Source organism: Callionymus lyra, chromosome 2 (genome assembly GCF_982586985.1).
Source record: "Callionymus lyra chromosome 2, fCalLyr1.hap1.1, whole genome shotgun sequence".
Classification (NCBI taxonomy): domain Eukaryota; kingdom Metazoa; phylum Chordata; class Actinopteri; order Syngnathiformes; family Callionymidae; genus Callionymus; species Callionymus lyra.
In genome coordinates, this window is record NC_141819.1 from 16,973,770 (window position 1) to 16,999,550 (window position 25,781).

At 42.3% G+C, this 25,781-nt stretch overlaps 1 protein-coding gene across 1 annotated transcript; it reads left to right on the plus strand.

Annotated features, from left to right (window-relative positions):
* Positions 1–14,469: 14,469 nt before the first annotated feature.
* Positions 14,470–19,261, plus strand: LOC148085530 (C2 calcium-dependent domain-containing protein 4C). The gene is made up of 2 exons (XM_087783753.1): positions 14,470–14,566; positions 15,355–19,261. The coding sequence occupies exon 2, from the start codon at positions 15,391–15,393 to the stop codon at positions 16,642–16,644; it is 1,254 nt and encodes a 417-aa protein (XP_087639879.1). The 5' UTR covers positions 14,470–14,566; positions 15,355–15,390; the 3' UTR covers positions 16,645–19,261.
* Positions 19,262–25,781: the final 6,520 nt, after the last annotated feature.

Sequence of the window (25,781 nt, forward strand, 5' to 3'; positions counted from 1 at the left end):
GGCTCCATTAGGCTCCCAAGTACTGCTCCGTTAGGCTCCCAAGTACCACTCTGGTAGGCTCCCAAGTAAGGCTCCGCTAGGCTCCCAAGTACCACTCCGTTAGGCTCCCAAGTACCACTCTGTTAGGCTCCCATAGTACCACTCCGTTAGGCTTCCAAGTAAGACTCTGCTAGGCTCCCAAGTAAGACTCCGCTAGGCTCCCATAGTACCACTCTGTTAGGCTCCCATAGTACCACTCTGTTAGGCTCCCAAGTACCACTCCGTTAGGCTCCCATAGTACCACTCCGCTAGGCTACCAAGTACCACTCCGTTAGGCTCCCAAGTACCACTCCGTTAGGCTCCCATAGTACCACTCCGTTAGGCTCCCAAGTAAGGCTCCGCTAGGCTCCCAAGTACCACTCCATTAGGCTCCCAAGTAAGGCTCCGTTAGGCTCCCAAGTGAGGCTCCATTAGGCTCCCAAGTACCACTCCAGTTAGGCTCCCAAGTACCGCTCCGTTAGGCTCCCAAGTACTGCTCTGTTAGGCTCCCAAGTACCACTCTGGTAGGCTCCCAAGTAAGGCTCCGCTAGGCTCCCAAGTGCCACTCCGTTAGGCTCCCAAGTAAGGCTCCGTTAGGCTCCCAAGTAAGGCTCCATTAGGCTCCCAAGTACCACTCTGTTAGACTCCCAAGTACCACTCCGTTAGGCTCCCAAGTGCCACTCTGGTAGGCTCCCAAGTAAGGCTCCGCTAGGCTCCCAAGTACCACTCCGTTAGGCTCCCATAGTACCACTCCGTTAGGCTCCCAAGTAAGGCTCCGCTAGGCTCCCAAGTACCACTCAGTTAGGCTCCCAAGTAAGGCTCCATTAGGCTCCCAAGTACTGCTCCGTTAGGCTCCCAAGTACCACTCTGTTAGGCTCCCAAGTAAGACTCCGCTAGGCTCCCAAGTACCACTCCGTTAGGCTCCCAAGTAAGGCTCCATTAGGCTCCCAAGTACTGCTCCGTTAGGCTCCCAAGTACCACTCTGGTAGGCTCCCAAGTAAGGCTCCGCTAGGCTCCCAAGTACCACTCTGTTAGGCTCCCATAGTACCACTCCGTTAGGCTTCCAAGTAAGACTCTGCTAGGCTCCCAAGTAAGACTCCGCTAGGCTCCCATAGTACCACTCTGTTAGGCTCCCATAGTACCACTCCGTTAGGCTTCCAAGTAAGACTCTGTTAGGCTCCCAAGTACCACTCCGTTAGGCTCCCATAGTACCACTCCGCTAGGCTACCAAGTACCACTCCGTTAGGCTCCCAAGTACCACTCCGTTAGGCTCCCATAGTACCACTCCGTTAGGCTCCCAAGTAAGGCTCCGCTAGGCTCCCAAGTACCACTCCATTAGGCTCCCAAGTAAGGCTCCGTTAGGCTCCCAAGTGAGGCTCCATTAGGCTCCCAAATACCACTCCAGTTAGGCTCCCAAGTACCGCTCCGTTAGGCTCCCAAGTACTGCTCTGTTAGGCTCCCAAGTACCACTCTGGTAGGCTCCAAAGTAAGGCTCCGCTAGGCTCCCAAGTGCCACTCCGTTAGGCTCCCAAGTAAGGCTCCGTTAGGCTCCCAAGTAAGGCTCCATTAGGCTCCCAAGTACCACTCTGTTAGACTCCCAAGTACCACTCCGTTAGGCTCCCAAGTGCCACTCTGGTAGGCTCCCAAGTAAGGCTCCGCTAGGCTCCCAAGTACCACTCCGTTAGGCTCCCAAGTACCACTCTGTTAGGCTCCCATAGTACCACTCCGTTAGGCTTCCAAGTAAGACTCTGCTAGGCTCCCAAGTAAGACTCCGCTAGGCTCCCAAGTACCACTCCGTTAGGCTCCCATAGTACCACTCCGTTAGGCTACCAAGTACCACTCTGTTAGGCTCCCATAGTACCACTCCGTTAGGCTCCCAAGTAAGGCTCCGCTAGGCTCCCATAGTACCACTCTGTTAGGCTCCCAAGTAAGGCTCCGCTAGGCTCCCAAGTACCACTCCGTTAGGCTCCCATAGTACCACTCCGTTAGGCTACCAAGTACCACTCCGTTAGGCTCCCATAGTACCACTCCGTTAGGCTCCCATAGTACCACTCCGTTAGGCTCCCAAGTAAGGCTCCATTAGGCTCCCAAGTACTGCTCCGTTAGGCTCCCAAGTACCACTCTGGTAGGCTCCCAAGTAAGGCTCCGCTAGGCTCCCAAGTACCACTCCGTTAGGCTCCCAAGTACCACTCTGTTAGGCTCCCATAGTACCACTCCGTTAGGCTTCCAAATAAGACTCTGCTAGGCTCCCAAGTAAGACTCCGCTAGGCTCCCATAGTACCACTCTGTTAGACTCCCAAGTACCACTCCATTAGGCTCCCAAGTAAGGCTCTGCTAGGCTCCCAAGTACCGCTCCGTTAGGCTCCCAAGTAAGGCTCCCAAGTACCACTCCGTTAGGCTTCCAAGTACGGCTCCGCTAGGCCCCAAAGTACCACTCCGTTAGGCTTCCAAGTAAGATTCTGCTAGTCTCCCAAGTAAGACTCCGCTAGGCTCCCATAGTACCACTCCGTTAGGCTCCCATAGTACCACTCCGTTAGGCTACCAAATACCACTCCGTTAGGCTCCCAAGTACCACTCCGTTAGGCTCCCATAGTACCACTCCGTTAGGCTCCCAAGAAAGACTCTGCTAGGCTCCCATAGTACCACTCTGCTAGGCTCCCATAGTACCACTCTGCTAGGCTCCCATAGTACCACTCCGCTAGGCTCCCATAGTACCACTCTGTTAGGCTCCCAAGTAAGGCTCCGCTAGGCTCCCAAGTAAGGCTCCGCTAGGCTCCCAAGTACCCCTCCGTTAGGCTCCCAAGTACCACTCCGTTAGGCTCCCATAGTACCACTTCGATAGGCTCCCAAGTACCACTTCATTAGGCTTCCAAGTAAGGCTCCGCTAGGCTCCCAAGTAGCACTCCGTTAGGCTTCCAAGTAAGACTGCTAGGCTCCCAAGAAAGACTCTGCTAGGCTCCCATAGTACCACTCTGCTAGGCTCCCATAGTACCACTCTGTTAGGCTCCCAAGTAAGGCTCCGTTACACTCCCAAGTACCACTCCGTTAGGCTCCCATAGTACCACTCCGTTTATTCTTCCAAGTAAGACTCCGCTAGGCTCCCAAGTAAGACTCCGCTTGGCTCGCATGGTACCACTCAGCTAGGCTCCCATAATACCACTCCGCCAGGCTCCCTCGTACAATACCTTAACAAATGTAACCTATAACCAACGGAAAAATGTATACTTACTTTTAAATTAGTTCTTTGTTTTCAAAAGTTCAACTTGGTCTTTATTTTTGCATTTCAAGAATTCCCCGATACTTTATTATTTTATACACTACCAAGTACCACTCCATTAGGCTCCCAAGTACCACTCCATTAGGCTCCCAAGTACCACTCCGTTAGGCTCCCAAGTACCACTCCGTTAGGCTCCCATAGTACCACTCCGTTAGGCTCCCAAGTAAGGCTCCACTAGGCTCCCAAGTACCACTCCATTAGGCTCCCAAGTAAGGCTCTGCTAGGCTCCCAAGTACCGCTCCGTTAGGCTCCCAAGTAAGGCTCCCAAGTACCACTCCGTTAGGCTTCCAAGTACGGCTCCGCTAGGCCCCCAAGTACCACTCCGTTAGGCTTCCAAGTAAGATTCTGCTAGTCTCCCAAGTAAGACTCCGCTAGGCTCCCATAGTACCACTCCGTTAGGCTCCCATAGTACCACTCCGTTAGGCTACCAAATACCACTCCGTTAGGCTCCCAAGTACCACTCCGTTAGGCTCCCATAGTACCACTCCGTTAGGCTCCCAAGAAAGACTCTGCTAGGCTCCCATAGTACCACTCTGCTAGGCTCCCATAGTACCACTCTGCTAGGCTCCCATAGTACCACTCCGCTAGGCTCCCATAGTACCACTCCGCTAGGCTCCCAAGTAAGGCTCCGCTAGGCTCCCAAGTAAGGCTCCGCTAGGCTCCCAAGTACCCCTCCGTTAGGCTCCCAAGTACCACTCCGTTAGGCTCCCATAGTACCACTTCGATAGGCTCCCAAGTACCACTTCATTAGGCTTCCAAGTAAGGCTCCGCTAGGCTCCCAAGTAGCACTCCGTTAGGCTTCCAAGTAAGACTGCTAGGCTCCCAAGAAAGACTCTGCTAGGCTCCCATAGTACCACTCTGCTAGGCTCCCATAGTACCACTCTGTTAGGCTCCCAAGTAAGGCTCCGTTACACTCCCAAGTACCACTCCGTTAGGCTCCCATAGTACCACTCCGTTTATTCTTCCAAGTAAGACTCCGCTAGGCTCCCAAGTAAGACTCCGCTTGGCTCGCATGGTACCACTCAGCTAGGCTCCCATAATACCACTCCGCCAGGCTCCCTCGTACAATACCTTAACAAATGTAACCTATAACCAACGGAAAAATGTATACTTACTTTTAAATTAGTTCTTTGTTTTCAAAAGTTCAACTTGGTCTTTATTTTTGCATTTCAAGAATTCCCCGATACTTTATTTTATTGCATTAACACAGGGGTCGGGAACCTTTTTGACTCAGAGAGCCATGAAAGCAAAATATTTGGAAATTTATTTCAGTGAGAGCCATATAAATAATATTCAGATGTAAGAATCTGTGCTTGACACGAATTTAAGCCCTTTTCCTTTGTTCATCAAAATCAACAAAGAATTCAGACGGGTTCATCCCTTTCCATGCCTCCATTTCAATATGTCCATCATATTAAAATGAAGCACAAGACTAAAATTTCTCCATTTCTGTGATCATGAAAAAACAAAAACAAATGAAAACATGAATTCAAACTAACAGTTTATATTTGTTAATTTTAAACATGTCTGATATGAATCACACAAGTGGATTAATTAAATTTCAGATGAAGTTTAACGAGAATAAAACTGTTCATCAGTAACTTCACATCATCATCGCTTTGTCTGATCGTCTCTGACGTCATTAGAATGTGTGTCTCACCTGCGCCTGTTTAACGTGTTTGTGTTTCTGCGTATTCTTATTACATTCGTGAGATAAAGGTAATTTACAAATAGTCATCATGTGATGGTGTATTAATGCAAGTGTGTTTTAAGGACCGCGATCACAAAAGAAAAACCAGCATTTGTTGCGCTTTCATTGAAACCTGCAGCTTAACTTTGATGGACCTGACGTCATATTTCTGTGACTCTCGTAGAGAAGAACCTGAAGCGATCAAACACGCATTATTTTGTTCGATATATTATTTAAAAAAAACAAGCTTATAATTCTATATCGTTTTTCTGAATTGCGTAAAATGACTGTCGCACGTTTTGCTCTTTTTATTCTCGATTCATATGATCTTTTCCGTGCGTTCAGTGGAAGAGGCGGGAGCTCTGATTGGCTGCTGTGCATGTCAATCAAATTTTCAACCAATCGGCACAATAACCATTTGATTGACATGCACAGCAGCCAATCAGAGCTCTCTTTACTATTTTCTTATATCATATTTTATTAAATCACGCGATCTACTCGCAACAGCTTCTCGCGATCGACGTATTGCCCACCCCTGAAACAAGTGATAATATTTTATGTTTTGTTTTATGTTATTTTCTGCGCGCCAGATGCAATCATCAAAAGAGCCACACCTGGCTCTCGAGCCATAGGTTCCCGACCCCTGCATTAACACAATACTGTCTAAATCCAAGACGAATTGAAAAGCATTTTTTCTAAATATTTTAAAACGATTTATTGTGTGACTTTTGGACTTTCTATCATAAATTTCGGTTGCAGCATTAAAAGCTTAATACTTGTATGTTGTCGGTCATTTATGTTCAGGGATGAAACGACGTGTTTGATAAAATCTAACCTGCACCGTTCCTTTCGACCTCCAGAGGGCAGCACTCGACCCGCTACTACATTTTGAGTCATGTTTATTGATAATCTCGTTTTCATTTGTAGTTTTCGACCTGAAGTCTTCTGACTGGAAAACTTTTTTTTTTTTTATGGAAATTCTTTCCAAAAGAAAGTGGGTCACAGAAAAAAAAGAATGAAGCGTTTCTGTTTAACACGAAATAATAACATTACTTTGCGACCATAACTGTCGATTTTAAATAAACAAGAGCTTTTTCTTACATAATATCTTTTGTGTTACAGACACAAATATTCAGAGAAAGATGGAGGTAAGATGCTCTTTTAACAACGTTCATATTTAATGATTGATGAGTAACTGGCCTGTGAAGGAGTGTGTTATTTGATGATATTTGTACCATGGAGTCTGACGCACTCTTACCTATGTCCACGAGGGGGCGGCATTACTCTGGTGCTGAAATATCAGTTTTTAACTATTTGTTTTTCTGTCGCAGACGAGTCGACAAACGTCTGTCCAGTCAGTCCTGCAGAAACAATGAATTTACCAGGTAATGTCTCACTCACTCGATTAATTCTTCTCTGTGGAGTTTATTTTGTTGTTTTAAAAAAATATAATTAAATAAAAAATACGTTATTAAGTAATTAATGTTGTACCTTTCCTTCCTCTTCAGTGAATGCAGTAGTAATATCGAGAAGAGATTCTCGTCAGGTTAAGAAATATTTTTTGTTATTCATTATTATACAAACATAAATCCCTGATGGTATTTGTAGAGCGCTTTTCTAGAACAGTGCCACAAAGCGCTTAAACAATCAATACAATACCCAATAAAATGGATGCTTAAAAGGTCAAGATAACACAAGAACAACACAGGAGTCTCAGAGAATCAAGGAAAAGCCTACACGAATAAGAATGTCTTAAGATGTTTCTTGAAGGAGTCAGTATATCATCAAACACAGAGGGAGAGGAAGATCGTTCCAAAGCTTAGGAGCAACAGCCTGGAAGGATTTCTCTCCTCTTTATTATATTTATTATTTATCCTATAGTGTCATTTGTATGGATAAATTCCAAATAAATAATTCCAAATTAACAGCTTGAGGCCTTGGCTCGTACTAGGGTTTGACTCATTGTAGTAATCAGAATATGTAATGAATTATATTTCTAAAAACAAACATCAGTACAAACACAAGTATCAAGGGGATACTTTAAATTATGATTTAATTAGTTGGAAAATATATACATTTCAATTCTTACAATATGTGAGGTGCTCTGGACATGAAAATGTCTATTTATTTGACAAAAAATGTCATTAAAAACATCAAAAAAAAATAAATTTACAATACATTTTTAAAATAATATTTGACACATTTTTAGATTTAGATTTTTTTTCTGCTAATGAAGTGGAAATGAAGTGGATTCACACAGTAAACCATTAAGAAATGAAGATTGTCTAGCTACTCATTTATGTTGATACATTTCATTGTGTCAATCTTTGCCTGTGTTGTTTTTTTTTGTCATTCTTCTGATCTGTTTAGTCTCAATTACAACCACACTGTGAGTTAAATGGACTGAACCACTATTGCTTTTCAGCGGGAGTGTGTGAGGAACAGTGTGTGGTGGTTTAACTTCCTCCAACACATGTTCCACATTCTTTTTAATGTGCCTTGTTCATTGCACTTAGAACGTGGATTTAGTCTTCATAGTTCGTCGTTTCAGAGAGTGTTTATTGAAAGTACATAAAGCCCCCGTTTTACATTTTAATCGAGCACAAAACTGTCCATCAAATTTGTTTCCTACGCCGACAGTTTTGCCCTTTAGCCCGGCGTGTCTGCTCCAAATGATTCTTGGGCAGAATGAGAATCACTGATGCTGCTGACATTTCCAACTTCCGCAGTGATTTGTGAAGGCTGGGAATACACAGAACAACACGGGAGTTGATGGTTTGTCCACCATAGAGCTCTCGCACCAGGAGTCTGTAACTGTGGCTCCATCTTAGTTTTGAAGTTACTGCAGGTTAGAGAGGACGGTCTGGAGAAAACAATGTTTACCCATTTAATTTTGTTTATCTTACTTTTTGAATTGGTGTCTGATTGGTGAGTATAGTTGTACTCTTTTTTACTTTATTTATTTATATATTTTGGTCAATCAAGAGTAAAAACAGACTTTCTGAAGAAGAATTTAAACAGACGTTACTATATTTGAGGCAATTTTCAAATTGAAAATGTGAAATTGGTAATATTTTGTAAATCTTTAATGTGGTTTTGATTTCTTTCTGGTGTTGAATAATAAATAATATAAGACTATCGACTGTGTTAACTTCAGTTTATCCGTCAATTGAGCTGTGAGTGAGTTCATGGACGACAGGAAACTTTCCTAAATTATTCTCAACACGATAAATGTTTCCGACTTCATTTATATAAGGGTGGGGGCCTCAAATGCTAGAGTGGTTTTGGGTTCATCCCTGCCTCGCAGGACACAGCTGAGCAAGACACTTTACCCAGACTTCTCCTGGTCAGTGTGATTGTGTTGTAAAGTGCTGTGGGAGCTGAAAGAACATAGAAAAACACTTTAAAAGTAAAATAAGTTTTACCATTCACCAACACCAGCCCTTTACATGAGGAGGGGAAGACAACAACATTTTTCCTTGAATTCTGACCACATTCACATGGACGCAGCATCAAACTCTATGTTGAGGTGTGGTTGAGGTTTTCAAACACTAGGTCTAGTACTTTATGAAAAAAAAAACGACTTCGAACACAACCTGAAAGTAACCATCGCTTGCTTGACGCCACATTCATGTACACGAACAGAAGCCTTTCCAGGGTGTCCCCTGCCGCTACCCAGATGTAGCTAGGATTTGTGAGATCTCTGAGTAGGCACATGTGGATGATCATTTCATTTAAAAAAAAAAACTAGGGACATGATGGTTGAGATTGTGTCTTCTATCAAACGTCTGGCGTCCTGACTTCCTGCGAGAGAACACACACTTCACCTGCAGGCGTCACAGATAAGTATAGAGGCTGGAGACGTCGAGAGAATAAAAGCATGTTATGCAAATGTGCCTGTGTTTGTTATGCAGACATGCTAAGTGGCGATGTGACCTGCGAGAACTAACGTAAGATTAGAGTTAATTTCAGGGGACGGGAACAATCCATATGTCAGGATATGAATCGTCTCCAAGGCAACGGAGGCTTTTTTCTTTTTGGACGGCTGGCAACAATACAGTCAAGAGGATAAAAAGGGAGCTGACGTGTCCGCGTAAAAGCAACACCTGCACGCCAACTGGACCTCCTGTGGAGACCATGAGCCGGACTCCTCCATCTTTTCCCACGACTGAAGCCACTGACTCAGACCATATCACTGTGCCAAGGCATGTGACTGTGTGGATGGTCGACGCACAAGTTTGAGTGTCGTTCGTGGAGCCGGTGGAAGTAATGAATAGAGACGTCGACCCTTCCTGTCATTCACTGGTTTGTGCCGGAAGCTCATTATTTGTTACTTTAACAAGCCAGTCATTCACTTTCACAAGTCACTTCAACCTGTTTCGAGAATGGAACTCCTTTGAACAGTTTTTGTGTCGTCTGAATTTAAATTTACGATACATTTGTTTCCCTCTTATATTTAACCACTTTGTGTTTTGTTGTTCAAAGTCAAACGGTGTCAGTTTAGCTCATTGTAACGTCAATTCTAAGGCATACAGAGGATACAAGTTGATCATTTAGTCCAGACATTTCAAACTACCCCAGTTCAAATATAAGGTGGGTTCATGAATAAATCGCAAACACTTCTACAATGTCAGGACAGCTTAACTTCCTGGACAGCAGATGGCGCTGTACTGATATACTGTTGGGCACATTAATGCAAAACTCTGTAGTGATAATTCCGACCTGCTCGAGTAGAAGAACTCACATTTCTCCGATCCTTAAATCTCTTCACTAGCTGCCAGTTTCTTTCAGGATCAATTTTAAAATTCTGGTTCTTACTTTCAGATCTATTCATGGTCAGATCTTACATCAGTGATCTGATCCAGCCTTACACCCCAGCTCGGGCTCTGAGGTCTGTGGATCAGAATCTACTGATGGTTCCTGAACACGCTTCAGGACCAGAGGAGAGAAATCCTTCCAGACTGTTGCTTCTAAGCTTTGGAACGATCTTCCTCTCCCTCTGTGTTTGATGATCTACTGACTCCTTCAAGAAACATCTTAAGATATTTTTATTTGTGAAGTTTTTTTCCTCATTTTCTGAGACTCCTGTGTTTGTCCTATATGTCTTGATCTTTTAAGTATATATTTTAACTGTGTATTGTTTTTGATGTTGAAGCGCTTTGTGACCCCTACTTACATGTTGTGGCGTAAAGGGTTATTGGTCCAAGATCACTGACATCATCCTAATGACTTTTCCAGCTACTGGAGAAACCAGAAACACACACACACACACTAAGAGACAAACATCTTATATAATGAGATTGGGAAACATCTTGTGAAATCACCTTGGCCGAGTGTCCAGACATCGTCACGCCGAGGCCCACTGTGCACTGTATAAAGTCAATGTGTGCCGTGAAACTATGATGATGTTCGGACTCTAAGCTTGTACGATTGCTTGTGAATTATCTGCTGGGCTTCGACCCACAGTTAATAAAATCCATCATCCCGTTGACCTGGTCTGGGTTCACTCATTTCCAGTCGACAACCTCTGGTTCCTTCTCCAATACTTACTTACATCTGAATTTATCGCTGCTGTTGGCAGTGAGTCATATTAGCCTGGCTTTAAGATACTCGTTAGAAACACAAGTACTTCAGAATGTTTTACTAAATAACTTGGAGATCTAAAGAAATACATTTAAACTGGTTTATTTGAGTGTCATTTTAGTGCCATGGAAGGGGCCCATGAACAGTACATCACCCCTTAAACTCCTGTCTGAAAGATTCCACTTAATGGCGATAAACAACAACAAATCCTGCACCACCCTGGTCTCGCAGGAAGTCCCCCAAGGCCCATTGCTATCTTTCTCTTTGGCCCAAAATCAATCCTTCCCGACTGGAAGGCCACTCTGCCTAAACCAAGTCACCAAAACATCCTTCTTTACCCTCCAGAAGATAGCACGCCTTCGACCCACTCACTCCTTTTCAGCCGCTGAAAAATTAATTCATGCCTTAATCACCAGCAGTCGTGACTATTGCAGTAGCATTATATGTTCAATAAAGTTTAACTTTACCTTACCTTCTCCCCTCCGCTGCTCTTCAAAAACATATGTTCAAAACTCCGCCGCCCGACTCACACCCTCGAGAGAACGCATCACGCCCATCCTCCGCCAACTTCACTGGCCTCCTGTGAAACAACAAATACATTTCAAGATCCTCCTCCGCACCTAGAAAGACCTAAACAACCTTGACTCTTTGTACCTGAACGATCTCCTCCAGCGCCCCGTTTACCGCAACCGCTCACTTGAGGCCAACACCCTCACCCCCACCATCAGGACCAAATACCGCACTAGGATTTCTCTTCTCTGGTCCTCAACCGTTTTCAGGAACCATCAGTAGATTCTGATCCACAGACCTCAGAGCCCGAACTGGGGTGTAAGTCTGGATCAGATCACTGATATAAGGAGGAGTCTGACCATGAATAGATCTGAAAGTAAGAACCAGAATTTTGATTGATCTTGAAAGAAACTGGCAGCCAGTGAAGAGTTTTAAGGATCGGAGAAATGTGAGTTCTTCTACTAAAACCGTCTTTATGTACTATGAACAGCACTCAAACTTGTGTATTATTATTATTAATATTATTATTAATGTGTTGAGGTTAAATAGTCATAATCAACATGTGATGGACGAATGTTTTTCATTCAGATTGATTTTCTATGACAACTGAAGTGAGACTTTTTTTTAAATCTGCCTGCAGATGTGTTTCTACTTTCATAGGTTTTCCTGTCACCACCACACAGACCCACCTCCTCATTCAATTCAGCTATAAATAGAAGGAACTGTGAGCAATTCATGAGCCAGACAAAAATCTTAAGTCTGTTTTTGTTTTTTTGTTTTTTTACAGTTTGTGCGCAAGTTCACAAACCTGTTCCGGGGAAAAGTATGTTTGTAATTTTCAGGTCAAGTTACCTTCAGGACAACATTTGCAGCCAAGGAATGTTTTTGTTTAAAAAAAAAAGGTGCAGATTCCTGAAACTGTTGCAATGACTTGTGCAATTGAAAGTGTTGAAATACACGTTTTAAACAAGAATCTCAGGATTATTGTAAATTGAATCAATCTTTGTGTCTAACCTATGAGATGATCCATAGCACTGTTGAACCTTCATGTTTTCAAGTTACCTAAATATGTTTTTAACCTTGAATCTAAGCCACAAGGCTTTGATCATTTTCATAATATCTATAAAATATATTTCAATCCACAGCTGGGTGAGGTAGCAGCTGAGCTTCAGGTGAGTCACAGATGAATCTCAGCTACAACAATAGCTCAGTTTATACCTGCTGCACTTCAGAAGTCTGCTGGCGCTCACTGCACTCCTGCTTGTCAAGTGCTTCCTGTTTTCTTTGGTCAATCCGAACCCTGGCGTCCTCGGCTCTCATGGCACTTAAAATCAATCAGAACAAACACAAAGTTATTTCCGGCAAAGTCATTAGACTTTTCTTATTTTAGAAAGAACAGGAGCGATTGCAGCGTTACATAAGAAAATTGATTCGTTTTATTTTTTACCTGGAGATGAATGGACAAAAAGATGAATGAAATAGAAGGAAGTGCTTTGATAAACATCAAATAAACATCCTTATGATAAGATAAACATCCACATGATAAATCATGTGGATGTTTTCTTTTCTACGGATGATGATTGTGATGTGAGTCCACAAGTCACTTCATATGACACACTGCAGCCATTATTCATTGTAAATTTATTATAAATAATATTAAATTTGAGCCTTTCACAAAGTGACAGAAGATGGCAGGCAATATCCACTTTACAAAGGGTGAGCAGGGGACACTCTGGAAAGGTCATCAGCCCATTAAAGGACATGCAGAAAGACAACCTCTCACACACAAAAAACAGACATTTGATTTGCCAAATAACCATTTTCTTTAATATGTTCTGACGCAAGAGCGAAGTATAAAACCCCAAATATTTATGGGAAAAAAAAACGATAAATTAAATGTTACTAACATAAACACAGAGTTTATTTTGTTTTAAACAATGTAATCCAATATAAATGCAACATTAAGAGCGAATCACTCCTATGTATGTTTTACTTTAGAATCCTTTTTTTTTTAATTCATAAAGACAAAACTCGTATTAAATCCTAGCAGAGCTTTCGGGAAGTTTTTTTTACAGTTAGCATCTCTCACAAAAGATTAAAAACACATGAATAAAAATGAAATAAAATAAATTAACTGTCAATGATTATTACATTTAAAAAATGGAACCTAAGTGCAGTGAGAAATGACTTAAACATGACAAGAAAATCGATGACAAGCTAAAATGTAGCATTAAACCTAAAGGCTCACTATTTTGCAAGCAACAAGTGATTTCTTATCAAGTGTTTATCAGCTCAATAGATTGTATTTTAATGTCGCAAACCTCGTCATTAAACATTTGATACAAGTTTATTGCATTAACTGTTAATTTTATATGAGCAAAAATAGTAAATATGACACTCAGGTTCGTGTTTATCTTCGGCTCTCTTTGTGGCAGCTGACTGGACACACGTGTTTGATAGACCTAAACAACCGCGCCTCTTTGTACCTGAACGATCTCCTCCAGCGCCCCATTTACCGCCACCACTCACTTGAGGCCAACACCCTCACCCCCGCCATCAGGACCAAATACCACACAAGGATTTCTCTTCTCTGGTCCTGAACCGTGTGCGAAGAACCATCAGGAGATTCTGATCCACAGACCTCAGAGCCCGAGCTGGGGTGTAAGGCTGGATCAGATCACTGATGTAAGGAGGAGTCTGACCATGAATAGATCTGAAAGTAAGAACCAGAATTTTGATTGATCTTGAAAGAAACTGGCAGCCAGTGAAGAGTTTTAAGGATCGGAGAAATGTGAGTTCTTCTACTAGAGCAGGTCAGTAATCTTCATTATTTTAAATGTTCTTTTTGATCTATGTAAACCGTCTTTATGTACTATGAACAGCACTCAAACTTGTGTATTATTATTATTAATATTATTATTAATGTGTTGAGGTTAAATAGTCATAATCAACATGTGATGGACGAATGTTTTTCATTCAGATTGATTTTCTATCTTTCAATCCAACTGAAGTGAGACTTTTTTTTATAAGATGTGTTTCTACTTCATAGCAACAAGTGAATTCATATCAAGTGTTTATCAGCTCAACAGATTTTTATTTTAATGTAGCAAACCTCGTTATTAAACATTTGATACAAGTTTATTGCATTAACTTTTAATTTTATATGAGCAAAAATAGTAAATATGACACGAAGGTTTGTGTTTATCTTCGGCTCTCTTTGTGGCAGCTGACTGGACACACGTGTTCGACTGACCTGAGCTTCATCGATCTGAGCTGATGTTCTTCTCGCTGCTTCTGCGAGGAAAACACTCATTGATCTCATTGGTCAGAGCTGGAGCTCCGAGCTGCGTATAAAAGAAGCTCCAGGAGCTCCGGAGCTGAGACCGAGCGAGGGCGCACAGGAGCGCCGAGGAGCGCGCACTCTACTCCCGCTGAGCCCCCGCCTGTCTGCGCGCAACAGCTGGACCAGCGACAGGAAGATTTGTCTCGTAAGTATCTTTTTAAACATGTTATTTAGTCAATAAAATAACATCTAATTCTCACGTTACGAGTCTGTCTCATGCGCAACATGGAGCACCTGTTGCGCATAAAATTTAACTTTTTCCCCCATAAATAAACGTAAGAAATGAGACGCGACGAGATGAAAGTAATATATTCAGATTAAACGTTTTATAAGTAATAGTGATTTAACTAAAGGTTTCTTATTATAAATCGAATTTTTCTTAAATCTCAGCATAACTTGTATTTATCGTGGTCAACGTTTACAGCCAACGATTCTTATTTCTAAATAGATTAAAGAAAAAAAAAGAATCAATAAGAATAAAAAACAGGTGGATGTTCATCATGTCTAGAAATCGAACTAAAAAAGAAATGAATGTTGTTTCTACTGAGAAACTGCTTTCATATCTAATATGAAAATGTAAAACATGTCAATAATGTAAGTAAGTAATTTTTATTTATATAGCGGTTTTCCAGACCAGGGTCACAAAGCGCTTAAACAATCAAAACAATATTCAATAAAATATATACTTTAAAGGTCAAGATAAAACTGATGACACAACAGGAGTTCCAGAAAATCAAGGAAAAGCCTGAACAAATAAAAACGTCTTAAGATGTTTCTTAAAGGAGTCAGTAGATCCATCAAGTTACAACCAAAAAAAGGGCGATGAAGGTTCAGAGCTTTGTTTTCAACACGAAACAGTGCAGAGGCTGATGGTGTTTATCTCCCTGCAGACGTAATCCATCATTTATTTCCCTCTGTGGGATTTAATTGCAGGAACACCTGACTGCCCGGGCTCCCACTGATGGGACCATGTGGGTTCTGGATAAGATCCGTGGGTCGGTGGAGACCAGCGTGCTCCGTCACGGTGAGAACGGAGATAAGAAAGGCGCCGCCCCCTCCTACAGCAACGTCCTCACCCCCGACAAGATCCCCGACTTCTTCATCCCCCCGAAGCTGGTCAGTTGTGCCCCCGAGCCGAACCTCCTGAAGCCCAAACAGACCCTTCAACCTTCGACTTCGGAGCAGACCATCTGCAGCGGCAAGAAGGCCGGCGGCCCCAGAAGCCCACGGCTGGTAGCCAAGCTCACAGGGGACACCAAAAACCTGCTGAGGGCGGCCAATCGCCACATCATCCAGATCGAGAGCGCCGACGACGTCGTGGCCGGAGACACCAATGCCGACCCTCAGTCCCAGACGGCCATGTCCCTGCCTTACGTGGCCAAGACGCAAACTTCTTACGGCTTTGCCACCTTGAAAGAAAGTCCGCACACTCGCCGCAAGGAGTCTCTCTTCCACTCGGACCTCTGCAGCCCCTTGACGTCCCCCAATACCCAGAGGAAGTCCGCGGGGAAAAGCGGAGAAGCGGGCAACCATCTGAACCCTGGAGACTTCAACACGTCTCACATGAATCCATACCGATACTTCAGCGGCGGGGAAAGCGACACCTGCTCCTCGGCCGAGTCCTCCCCCTTCAGCTCCCCCTTGCTGTCCCGGTCCGCCTCCCTGCTCAAGATCATCACCCACGAGACCCAGGCCAAAGTGGTCAAAGCCAAGAGGACGTTTGCCCGTCACAGCTCCCTCTCCACCGACGAGTGCAGCTCGGCCGAGCCCAGCCCCAACGTCCAGCGGCGTCTCCACGTCCCCTCCTTCCAAGGCGGCGCCGGGTCCTCCGACCAGAGCCAGCAGCGGGAGCACACCATCAACCTGCACAAAGGCGGGACGCTACGGATCAGCGCCAGCTACGACGCCGGCACCTCCCGGCTCCTCATCCGGGTCCGGGCGGCCCAGAGTCTCTACGACAAGCACTTCGACCTCAAGAGCATCAACTGCTGCGTGTCCGTCTACCTGAACCCGGGCAAGATCCAGAAGCAGCGCAGCAACATCATCAAGAACAGCCGCAACCCCGTCTTCAACGAGGACTTCTTCTTCGACTCGGTCAGCGCCGCGCAGGTGAAGAAGCTGTCGGTGAAGTTCAAGGTGGTGAACAAAGGAACCAGCCTGAAGCGAGACGTGCTGCTGGGGCAGCGAGAGGTGGCCCTCAACGAGCTGGTCTCAGGAGTCTAAGCTCAACTTATGCATCAAGGTGGAGGAGTTCAACGGTGAACTCTACCAACCGATGGTACTTTTTCGGACACGTCGACAGCATCTTCTCATCCGTGTGTGTCCTCGCCTGCACTGTGCACGACCAAGCGTAGCATGCCGTGAGAAGCATGTGACGCGACCTGTCACCACATTGACTACAGACAACACGTGTGCAGCACAAAGAAGCTTTTGTCCGCACGTATGACCGGCAGCTCGCGTGGATGTGCGATCGCCTTCGGGTGGGCGTGCTGAGAACAGATGTTGTTAAAAAGGCTTCATTTGCAAAAAAAAAGAGGAAATCGTTAGAAAAGATGGAATATTTTCATTGTTGTATCGGAATTTCGTATCGATGTTGCAGATTCGCCTAAAAAGTTTTGTTAATATACGATTAAGAGGTCCGGTCAAGGGTGTCCCAGGAAATCCAGCGTTGACTCCATGATCCCAGTCTCCAGCTATGTTGGAATAAACAGTTTGTTTAGCATCAGACGATGATCAAATTGATAAAAAATGTCTTATTAATGCGGTGACGTGGCAGCTACAATTCAAGTGTCCAGGTACGGCTGGTACATCCCAACTTCCTGCAGTGGGAAGTTGACACCATGGATTAGAGTTATATCATGTGGCCTTCAAATAGTCTAGAAAAGGTGTGAATTAAGTTCAAAAAGCTTCTTACTTTTCCAAAACTACTCGGCGTTAATACAAAACAGTCTTAGAGTTTCCAGATAGATTTTTAGCATTTTTCTTTCGCTAACATAGCATTTCATTTAGGCTATTTTGGGTCGGAGATTTTGCCTCTAGGCTTCCTGTTGGAGACATGTGCTCAAGGTCCAATTGATCACCAATAGCGCCCCCTCACTCCCGATGCTGGTACTACAGCTATACCAACGCTTGCTGCACTACAAACCTTCATTTATCTCTGGGCTTCCCAAATGATTTTTGATTCGACTGCAAGATCAATTTGAAGTTAGCAGGTCTCAGTTAGCTGTAAATACATCAATCTAATAGTATTGTCATGACTTTCGTTTGAGTTTATATTCCATTAAGGATAGAACTGCAAATGGGGTTAAGAAGTTGACTAAGCTATGACTTCTCTTACATGTACATTTGTCATTGGCTGTTTTTCCACTCTAAGAAAGTGAGATCAATAATTCAATAATCCATTGTTGTAAATACGCAGCTTTATATTATATATATTAGTTTGTCTAATGTTGTAGAACTCATGTAATATGTGAACACCTCAAATCATTTTCAGATTAATTTTACTCATTAGGCGTACGCTGGTCAGGTCCTTATCTTGAATTAAATCGTGCTAACCCTCTCGAAAAAAGATTAAATAAAGCCAGGAAAACAGCCTAAAACAAGTTTGAAAAAAGTGTTTGGATAGAAAATCTGTAAGAAACACAACCTATTGAGACTTTTTTTGCACATAGTTTCCTTTGATGATCAACTCTGGTTAAACACTGGTTACACTTTTGCATTCATGCAATGGATGAAAAAAAAAATTTATTAGTTGTTAGAGTGGCTAAGATTGATCAACACACCTAAACTATTGTTACATTGATTAGATAAAAAAAAACAACTTGGCATTGATGTGTATTTGAACCTTTTTCTTCTTCAATTGGGCCACAGATGTGGCCTCATAAATACATGCAAATACACACTTCATCAAACACACACACACACACACACTCATCCGCCTTGATTAAATTTTGCGCAACTAGGCAACGGGACTTTTCTTGCCAAACGGGTCCGGCTGTAATATTCCAACTTGAAATGAGTCTGCAGGAAATGATGTGGAAGTTTTACTATTAATCTTGGTGCAGCTGCAAAGTGAACTCGAATCAAAACCCAATATTGGATCGTAAACGTGGCGCCACGTGGGCCGTCTAATGAAACTGAACATGCGGGTCAAGTCAACAGAATCTATTTTTTGACACCAGCCTGCCGCCGCCGTCATCACAGTGTTTGCGGTTCGAGCATGTCAATGTTTTTAAGACCGTATATATCTCAATATTGTGGGAAGAGAAAGTGCAGAAGCACCGAAGCCAGCTGGACGCTGACGGTGTTCGCATGAGACCCAAAAGCCTTACTGTGAGAGAGTGTGTGTTTGGATGGGCATGTTTGGTGTGTATTTTGTAATCCGCCTTTTGATGTTTTGACCAGATCTCTATGTTTGATGGCCGTAAAACTATCGTTGTTGAGACATGAATTATGCACCACAGATTCGATCTCGAGATCAGGTTTCAAGAAGGAACAATTTGTTCTTCTCTGTCCACCTGACTCCGGAGAGATTGTAAGTGAGCCTCTTATCAGAGCGTTACAAACGACTCACGCCGTGGAAGTATCGCCTGCTGTTCGTAGCATCTCACGCATCCTACACTTGATATACACAGTGACACTGCTGGTGGACGTGGTTCTGGTCAGTGATCTGTCTTCAGTGCCTGCTCGTTCTTTTATATTCTATTTGTATTTCTCTGGAGGTTTCTACTCGCATGTCTAACTTTCCTTCGGTGTGCGTTTGATGGGCGTGCGGTTAATTCAGACTGGCAGTTATCGATCTGTTGGATGAAGTTAATCATTGTAGCTTGTCTGATAAAGAGTTGGGAAAAAATCAATAAATGGTATTCTTGTACACCTGAAAAGGCTTTGTGTGGTGATTCGTGACACATTTTCACCCTGAAATAATCAAGAAAAAAAAGAATGTGACACATTATTAACCTCTGATAGGGTGATGACATGGTAGCTCGTGGTCTGGAGTTGTTCGGAACATTTTGAAGGTTTTCTGGTCAAATGTTTTTTACTCGCCTATAACTCAGTTAGAAGCATATTCTGAATTCCACAAAATACAGTCTTGGAGAACAAAGTTATGTCCATTAACAATTAATGTATTTTTATAAAGCATTCCACAACAAAACTATCGACAAAAAATGAAATGTCCTTGACAAAATAATGGTCCGGTACATTTCTGTATGAATATTTAACAAAATACAAAGTCATATGTTTCTTTAAGTCCAACACATCTTTGAAACGCTGAGGTAGTACATTCTCACAAATAACTGGTTTCAATTGTGTACGAATATAAATAATGTCAAAAAAGTCTTAATTATCAGTAACCATTGTGTTATCTCTGGATCAAGGTGAGTTGAAGCCCCGAAAACAAATGTTTTTGTTGTTACCCTTGTGTTGTCTGAGGTCAACTTGAAACAGAGACAACAAAAGGATTAAACAAAAAGCTTTTTTTAAGGAAAATTCAGGTGCAGTTCATTGATTTGTGAGGAAACTTCTTTTCATTTTTCATGACCCTGAAACATGGGTACTTTTGCAAGTGTTTCTAAATGAACCATTGAATGTGTATGCTAATACAATGGTCTGAGATGCAAAGATAAGGTACTACACAAACTAAAAAAAAAAAAGGAATTTATGAACTCCCTCTGAACAGTGCCCCAAAAAGAGGACATACCTGGGTAAAAAACGGACGTATGGTCACCCTGACATATGAGGACATCTTGTTCTTTAGCTCATTTATACAACTTAGACTTATATTTAGTAACACGACTTTCTTGTAATGATTTCATCATCATACAATTATATTAATGGTGAAAAAATGTAATAAAACTTCTTCAACAACGTCCCCATTAAACATGAACAGAATTTTCAGAAATACATATATTTATGATAATAATAGCAGCATTTGTAGTTTAATAGTAATTAAGAAAAATCAAATTTGAAGATATCAGATCCGACTTTTTTTTGGTGTTGAGCTCAGGCACGGCCACAGAACGGTAACATGTAGGCTAACAAGGATACATGATAACCGAGCTGTGATATAAACCTTTGAGGTCACAAGGATTGTTGCTCAGGTGACTGGGGTCACATTAATATTGTTTCATATGTTTCATTAATAAATACTCGTTGGGTCACTTTAAATGACTAGAGGCTGGATTAGGATTTGGCCCCCAAGTCTATAGTTTCACCCGCGTCGTTGGAAATAATATCCTCAAAATAATTTAAAAAAAACAACAATAATAATAACATCCTCCACATCCTGCTCGTCCTCACCTCACTAGTTCTCATTTCTGGCTCCAGACTCGGCCTCTGCCTTGTTAATGAGAGAAATCCTCCCACGCAAAATGGCATTTCCGCAACAAAACAGGGGCCAACGATTGTGCCACTCTTGCCCTGAAAACATCCTTCCCAGCCGGCTCTCTAATTGGCCGCTAGAATGACTTTGCCTCCACCATTAGCCTCCAGGGGGAGTCTGAGGTGGGCTGGGGGGGGAAACTGTTGCCTGATCGTCCACCACAGTCACGTCTCATTTCTCTGCAGACATCAGCGTCGCACCTGCACTCCACAATCTCTTGACCTTTTTTTTTTTTTTTTTTTATTATAGCCCCGCGAGGTTAGATGCTGCTGCACTGATAAACTGTGATTCAACATCTTATAATGAGAAAATGACTCCTTGATAGATGAGTATATATCCATCAGAGGACCCAGTATATGTGAGATGACACGCCGTAATGCGTCCTTCAGTTTTGATGAATCACTTGTGATTCACCATCAACTCGTGTGACTCGTGGGCCACATGATATGATATCGGACGTATGGCTTCTCCACAGGTGTACTTTGAGTCTTTCCTGAAAGATTGAACTAACCTAAAGTGATAGGTCACCGAAAATTTAAACTTCACTCGTTTTCTACTCACCCTCATGTCGACTAAGGGTTGGGAATCTAATCGGTTCTTTTCAGAGTTATAGACAAAAATGCTTGTTCATTTTAATGTAGCGACTGGAGCTCAGTTGTCTTTGTCTTCATCTTCGTCCAAAAAGACACTTAATAACATCCAAATACCTCCATACTGCTCGTCTGTACCGTCCATCTTGTTGTCATACCAGGACAAAAAGGATAGTTCCGGAGAAACTAAAACAAATCTGTATTTTAAGATAGTTTGTAGCATAAGCTTAAAGGCTAACGTGCTCCACAGACAGGAAGTACTCTGGGTACTCTAAGGAGCACTTTCAGTGTAGACAGTATAGTCACTGGAAGATATTTACCCATAGTACTTCCTGTCTGTGGAGCATGTTAAGTCTTTTTGGAAGAAGAAAATTAAACTCCAGGCGCTATGTTTAAAATGGACATACATTTCTGACTATAAGTAAGTAATTTTTATTTGTATAGCGCTTTTCCAGACCAGGGTCACAAAGCGCTTAAACAATCAAAACAATATTCAATAAAGTTCAAGATAAAACTGATAACACAACAGGAGTTCCAGAAAATCAAGGAAAAGCCTGAACAAATAGAAACGTCTTAAGATGTTTCTTAAAGGAGTCAGTAGATCCATCAAGCGCAAAGAGAGGAAGATCGTTCCAAAGCTTAGGAGCAACAGCCTGGAAGGATTTCTCTCCTCTGGTCCTGAACCGTGTGCGAGGAACCATCAGTAGATTCTGATCCACAGACCTCAGAGCCCGAGCTGGGTTGTAAGGCTGGACAGACACCACCTTCTCCAAGATCTTGGACAAGAAAGGGAGCTTAGAAATAGGCCTGAAATTACTGAGGTCAGTTGGGTCCAAGCCTGTTTTTTTGAGCAGAGGCTCCACAATGGCATGTTTAAATGCATTGGGAAAAACTCCTGTGGAAAAGAACAGATTACTCTCAAATAATACCAACTCTAGTCGACATCCCGTCAAAAATCCCTATGTTGTTCTGGGTCACTGTGATCTGACGGGTAACCTGCAGTATACAGTCAACTGCTGGTTATAATGATATGTTTTCCATCATCTATTTCTCCTCCCAGATCCTATATTTAGCAGACACTACTGTGTGGATGGAAGACTTTTGTCTCTCCAGGCAGTCGCTCAAAGGACAAAACCTCTAAGAGGAGGTGAACCGCCTGAACCGCCGCTGCCATCCAACGTTCACCCCGAGCTCCTCATGTGCCATTGTTCGTCTCCGTCCTCCGACGCCCGTCTTTCACAGCTTGTAAATTGATTTATAATTCCGTCTCCTCCCGAGCACGGGAGATTGGGAGTGTATGGGGGGGATGGGGGGGGGACAGCACAGGAAGGTATGAATCCTTGAACATTGGAGAGCCAAAGTGATTGGGGCAATTTTCCTCCGCGGCTTACAGGACTTCAGGGAGGAAAGGTTTAGAACCGTTATTGAGTTCCCAAGAGTTACCATGGCGACCGTTGGGTAGAGTGTTTGTGAAGGAATGAAACAAATGTGTTTGTTGAGGAGAGCATATTAATTGCCGCCTTCCTTTTGTGCTTTTTTTGTGGCGTTTGTCCTCATGCCATCCACGAGTCCTTCACAGAGCGGCGTCTTCCACCTTCATCACTAAGAAGCTTCTAGTCATCTAGTATTAAGAAGTGATGACGTCCACCACGAGAAACTCATAATGTTTCTCTTTCACGTCTCTGACACATGCTGATGATCCAACTGAAAATATTTGATCTTGCTGATCTGAAAAATGCTAACGTCGGACCTGCTCAAGCTCTCCACCAGCAGCGTCCAACTCTAGAGGACCACAACTAAAACACTCACAATTCTGACCTCTACAAAGATGAAAACTGAAATATATATTCATTTTGCATAACAGGATTTGCTAAAGGAGAAGTAGAAATATTATTTGAGATTGCTGACTTCTGGTTGCGATCCCCAAGTATTGACTTTCCCTGTTTCTCTTCTCGTTTCCCTCATTTTTGCCGGCAGCTTAAGGGGCGGGTCCAGCCGGTGGTTGATGGAACCTGATTATAAGACTCGACTGCCAGCAATCTGCAATCATCCAGCTCTTTATAGACGCCGGCCTTCCTATAGACCAGCGTCAGCTCGTCGTACAGTTCTGCCTGGTAAACTCTGACTCTTCTATCCCTATTATCTCCCTATATGAAGGCACTTTTGGTTAAGTTTTTGTTTTGTTCATTGGATTTTTTTATTCTATTTTTTCACTGGATCGTGCTGCCACAACGTTTTGTGTAGTAATATGATTTATTTATTGCGGACATATTTAGTGTTCCTTGGTTTATATGTTTTGTGAATGTTTTTCTAAACTACATTGTATTTCATTATCTTCACCTGTGTTTTGTGCATTTTCAGCCCCCACTGGGTCCATTTGTGAATCAACTTTGAACCTTTAGGTCATGGAAACTCAGCTTTCATTTCATGCAAAACACCCACTTTTTCTTTTTAATATTTCAATGTACACACACATGAAATGAATCGTCTTCTGAGTATTGTCCCAGCTACACAGGACTGAGGACACCATGAATCAATTAGCGTTGTTTCCATCATGGTCTGTTCGGATCACTATTTTTAAACATATGTTGATGTAAATTTAAAAAGAATGTAGATTTTAAAATAAGTTGTTTGACAGTATACACCATCTCTCAGATTTCTGAATTCATGTTTGGATGTCAAGGTTAAGATACATTTTTAACATCCAGTTTAAGACAAACTTAGCTGAAATGAAGCAAAAGTCTATGATTTTGATCCACCAGATCCATCTTTGCAAAATAAAATAACTTTATTAGCATTAATAGTTACTTATGGACGTTAAGTCATTTCAGTTTGGAGTCATGTGAAGTTCTGTGAAGACCAAACAAAAGGCGGATCCAAGGATGCTACAAGAGAACAGCGGCCTCCTCAGATCCACCTGTGGTGACCGAATGAAAGCGTCTAATTCTCCAGCTGTCGACAGCGACGAGAGACATTTCTGCACAGAAACTCTGTTGAGGCCAAAAACTGGCGGTAACCATCCTATCAAACGTATCACTGTTGCCACAGCAACCCAGCAGGTGAAGGGGAATCAAGGTATATAGAGACAGCGCCGGGAGATTCAGACAGTCAGTGGAGCAGGGAAGACCACGTTAGAGAAGTGAAGTGTGCTGAGGCATGTGTGTCATTAACCGCCAGAGACCTCGCCGCGGGGTTGAAGGTAAAAATGTAGATCTTGACAAAAAACAAAGTGTTATATAAGGAACCGCCTTCAAAAATTGAATTAGTGAAGATGGTCTTTGGAAGTGAAATTTTTAAAAAAGATCGTAAAGAAACAACAAAATTAAACCAGTCTCTCCCTGTTGTTGTGTTGACTGACCTATGATGACTGTACACTTTATTATTGAATTAACGTCTGATAAAGTGGAAAATAGAAGAGAATCCTTACATCGAAAGTTCCAGCTACACAGAGACAAACAACTACACCAATAACAAGATAGAATTTAGGGTTTTTGAAAAAGGTTTCAAAATATATGATTTATATGATATGATCCAAAACCTATATTATCTGTCTAGCAGAGTAGACTCGGGGGTTACTGAGTTAGCACCATCACGATATTTGTAACGGCATGTATGAGAGGCAGAAAACATTATGAATTGTTCTTAACTCTACTCTTTTCAAATATTTGCTCTAATATATAATGTACAAATAATGTTTTTTACCAATTGTAATTGAACAAATCTATGGATGTATTTGCACTTAAATGTTCAGTAGAGGTAGGCAAAAATTTTCAGTGTGAAATGTCTTTCCTTTTTGAATTATTTTACTGAAAAATGTAAATTAAAGCCATTGCACACAGCCAGAAGTTCTCCTCATCTAGTAAAACTCATTGTAGTTTCTAGTGTTTAACCAGCTTCTTTAAGTTGTTTCACTAGAAAAAAATAATTGTTTTTGTTTTCTGAAAGAAGTTCACATTTTGTAGTGTATAAAAGTGTGTGATATTTGTCATGTTTTGTGACCGTCTTTGACAGGTTTGTTACGTCTACTTGCTAACGGCATTAGCTTTATAAAGGCTAGCTCGCTCCTCTGCCTCGAAAGATGTAAAATCATAGCCAAACATTTCACCGTAAAATACCTATAATTGTTGCCTGTTGTGTATATATTTGAAAATCTTTGTTACATTGTGATTTGAGAGAACACCTTCTGTTTTCTATATTTGTTTCAGTCTCAGCTTTGTAATACAAAGGTAAACATAGAGACATTTTAATAAGAAATCTCACACATGTTTGGCGACAACAGAATCTTTTGACTCAAAATAATCATTATAGTTTGTACAAAAATGAGTGACTATCTTGTTATAAAAATAAATGAAATGAGATTTTCTGGTGCTGGTTCACATCAGTACATG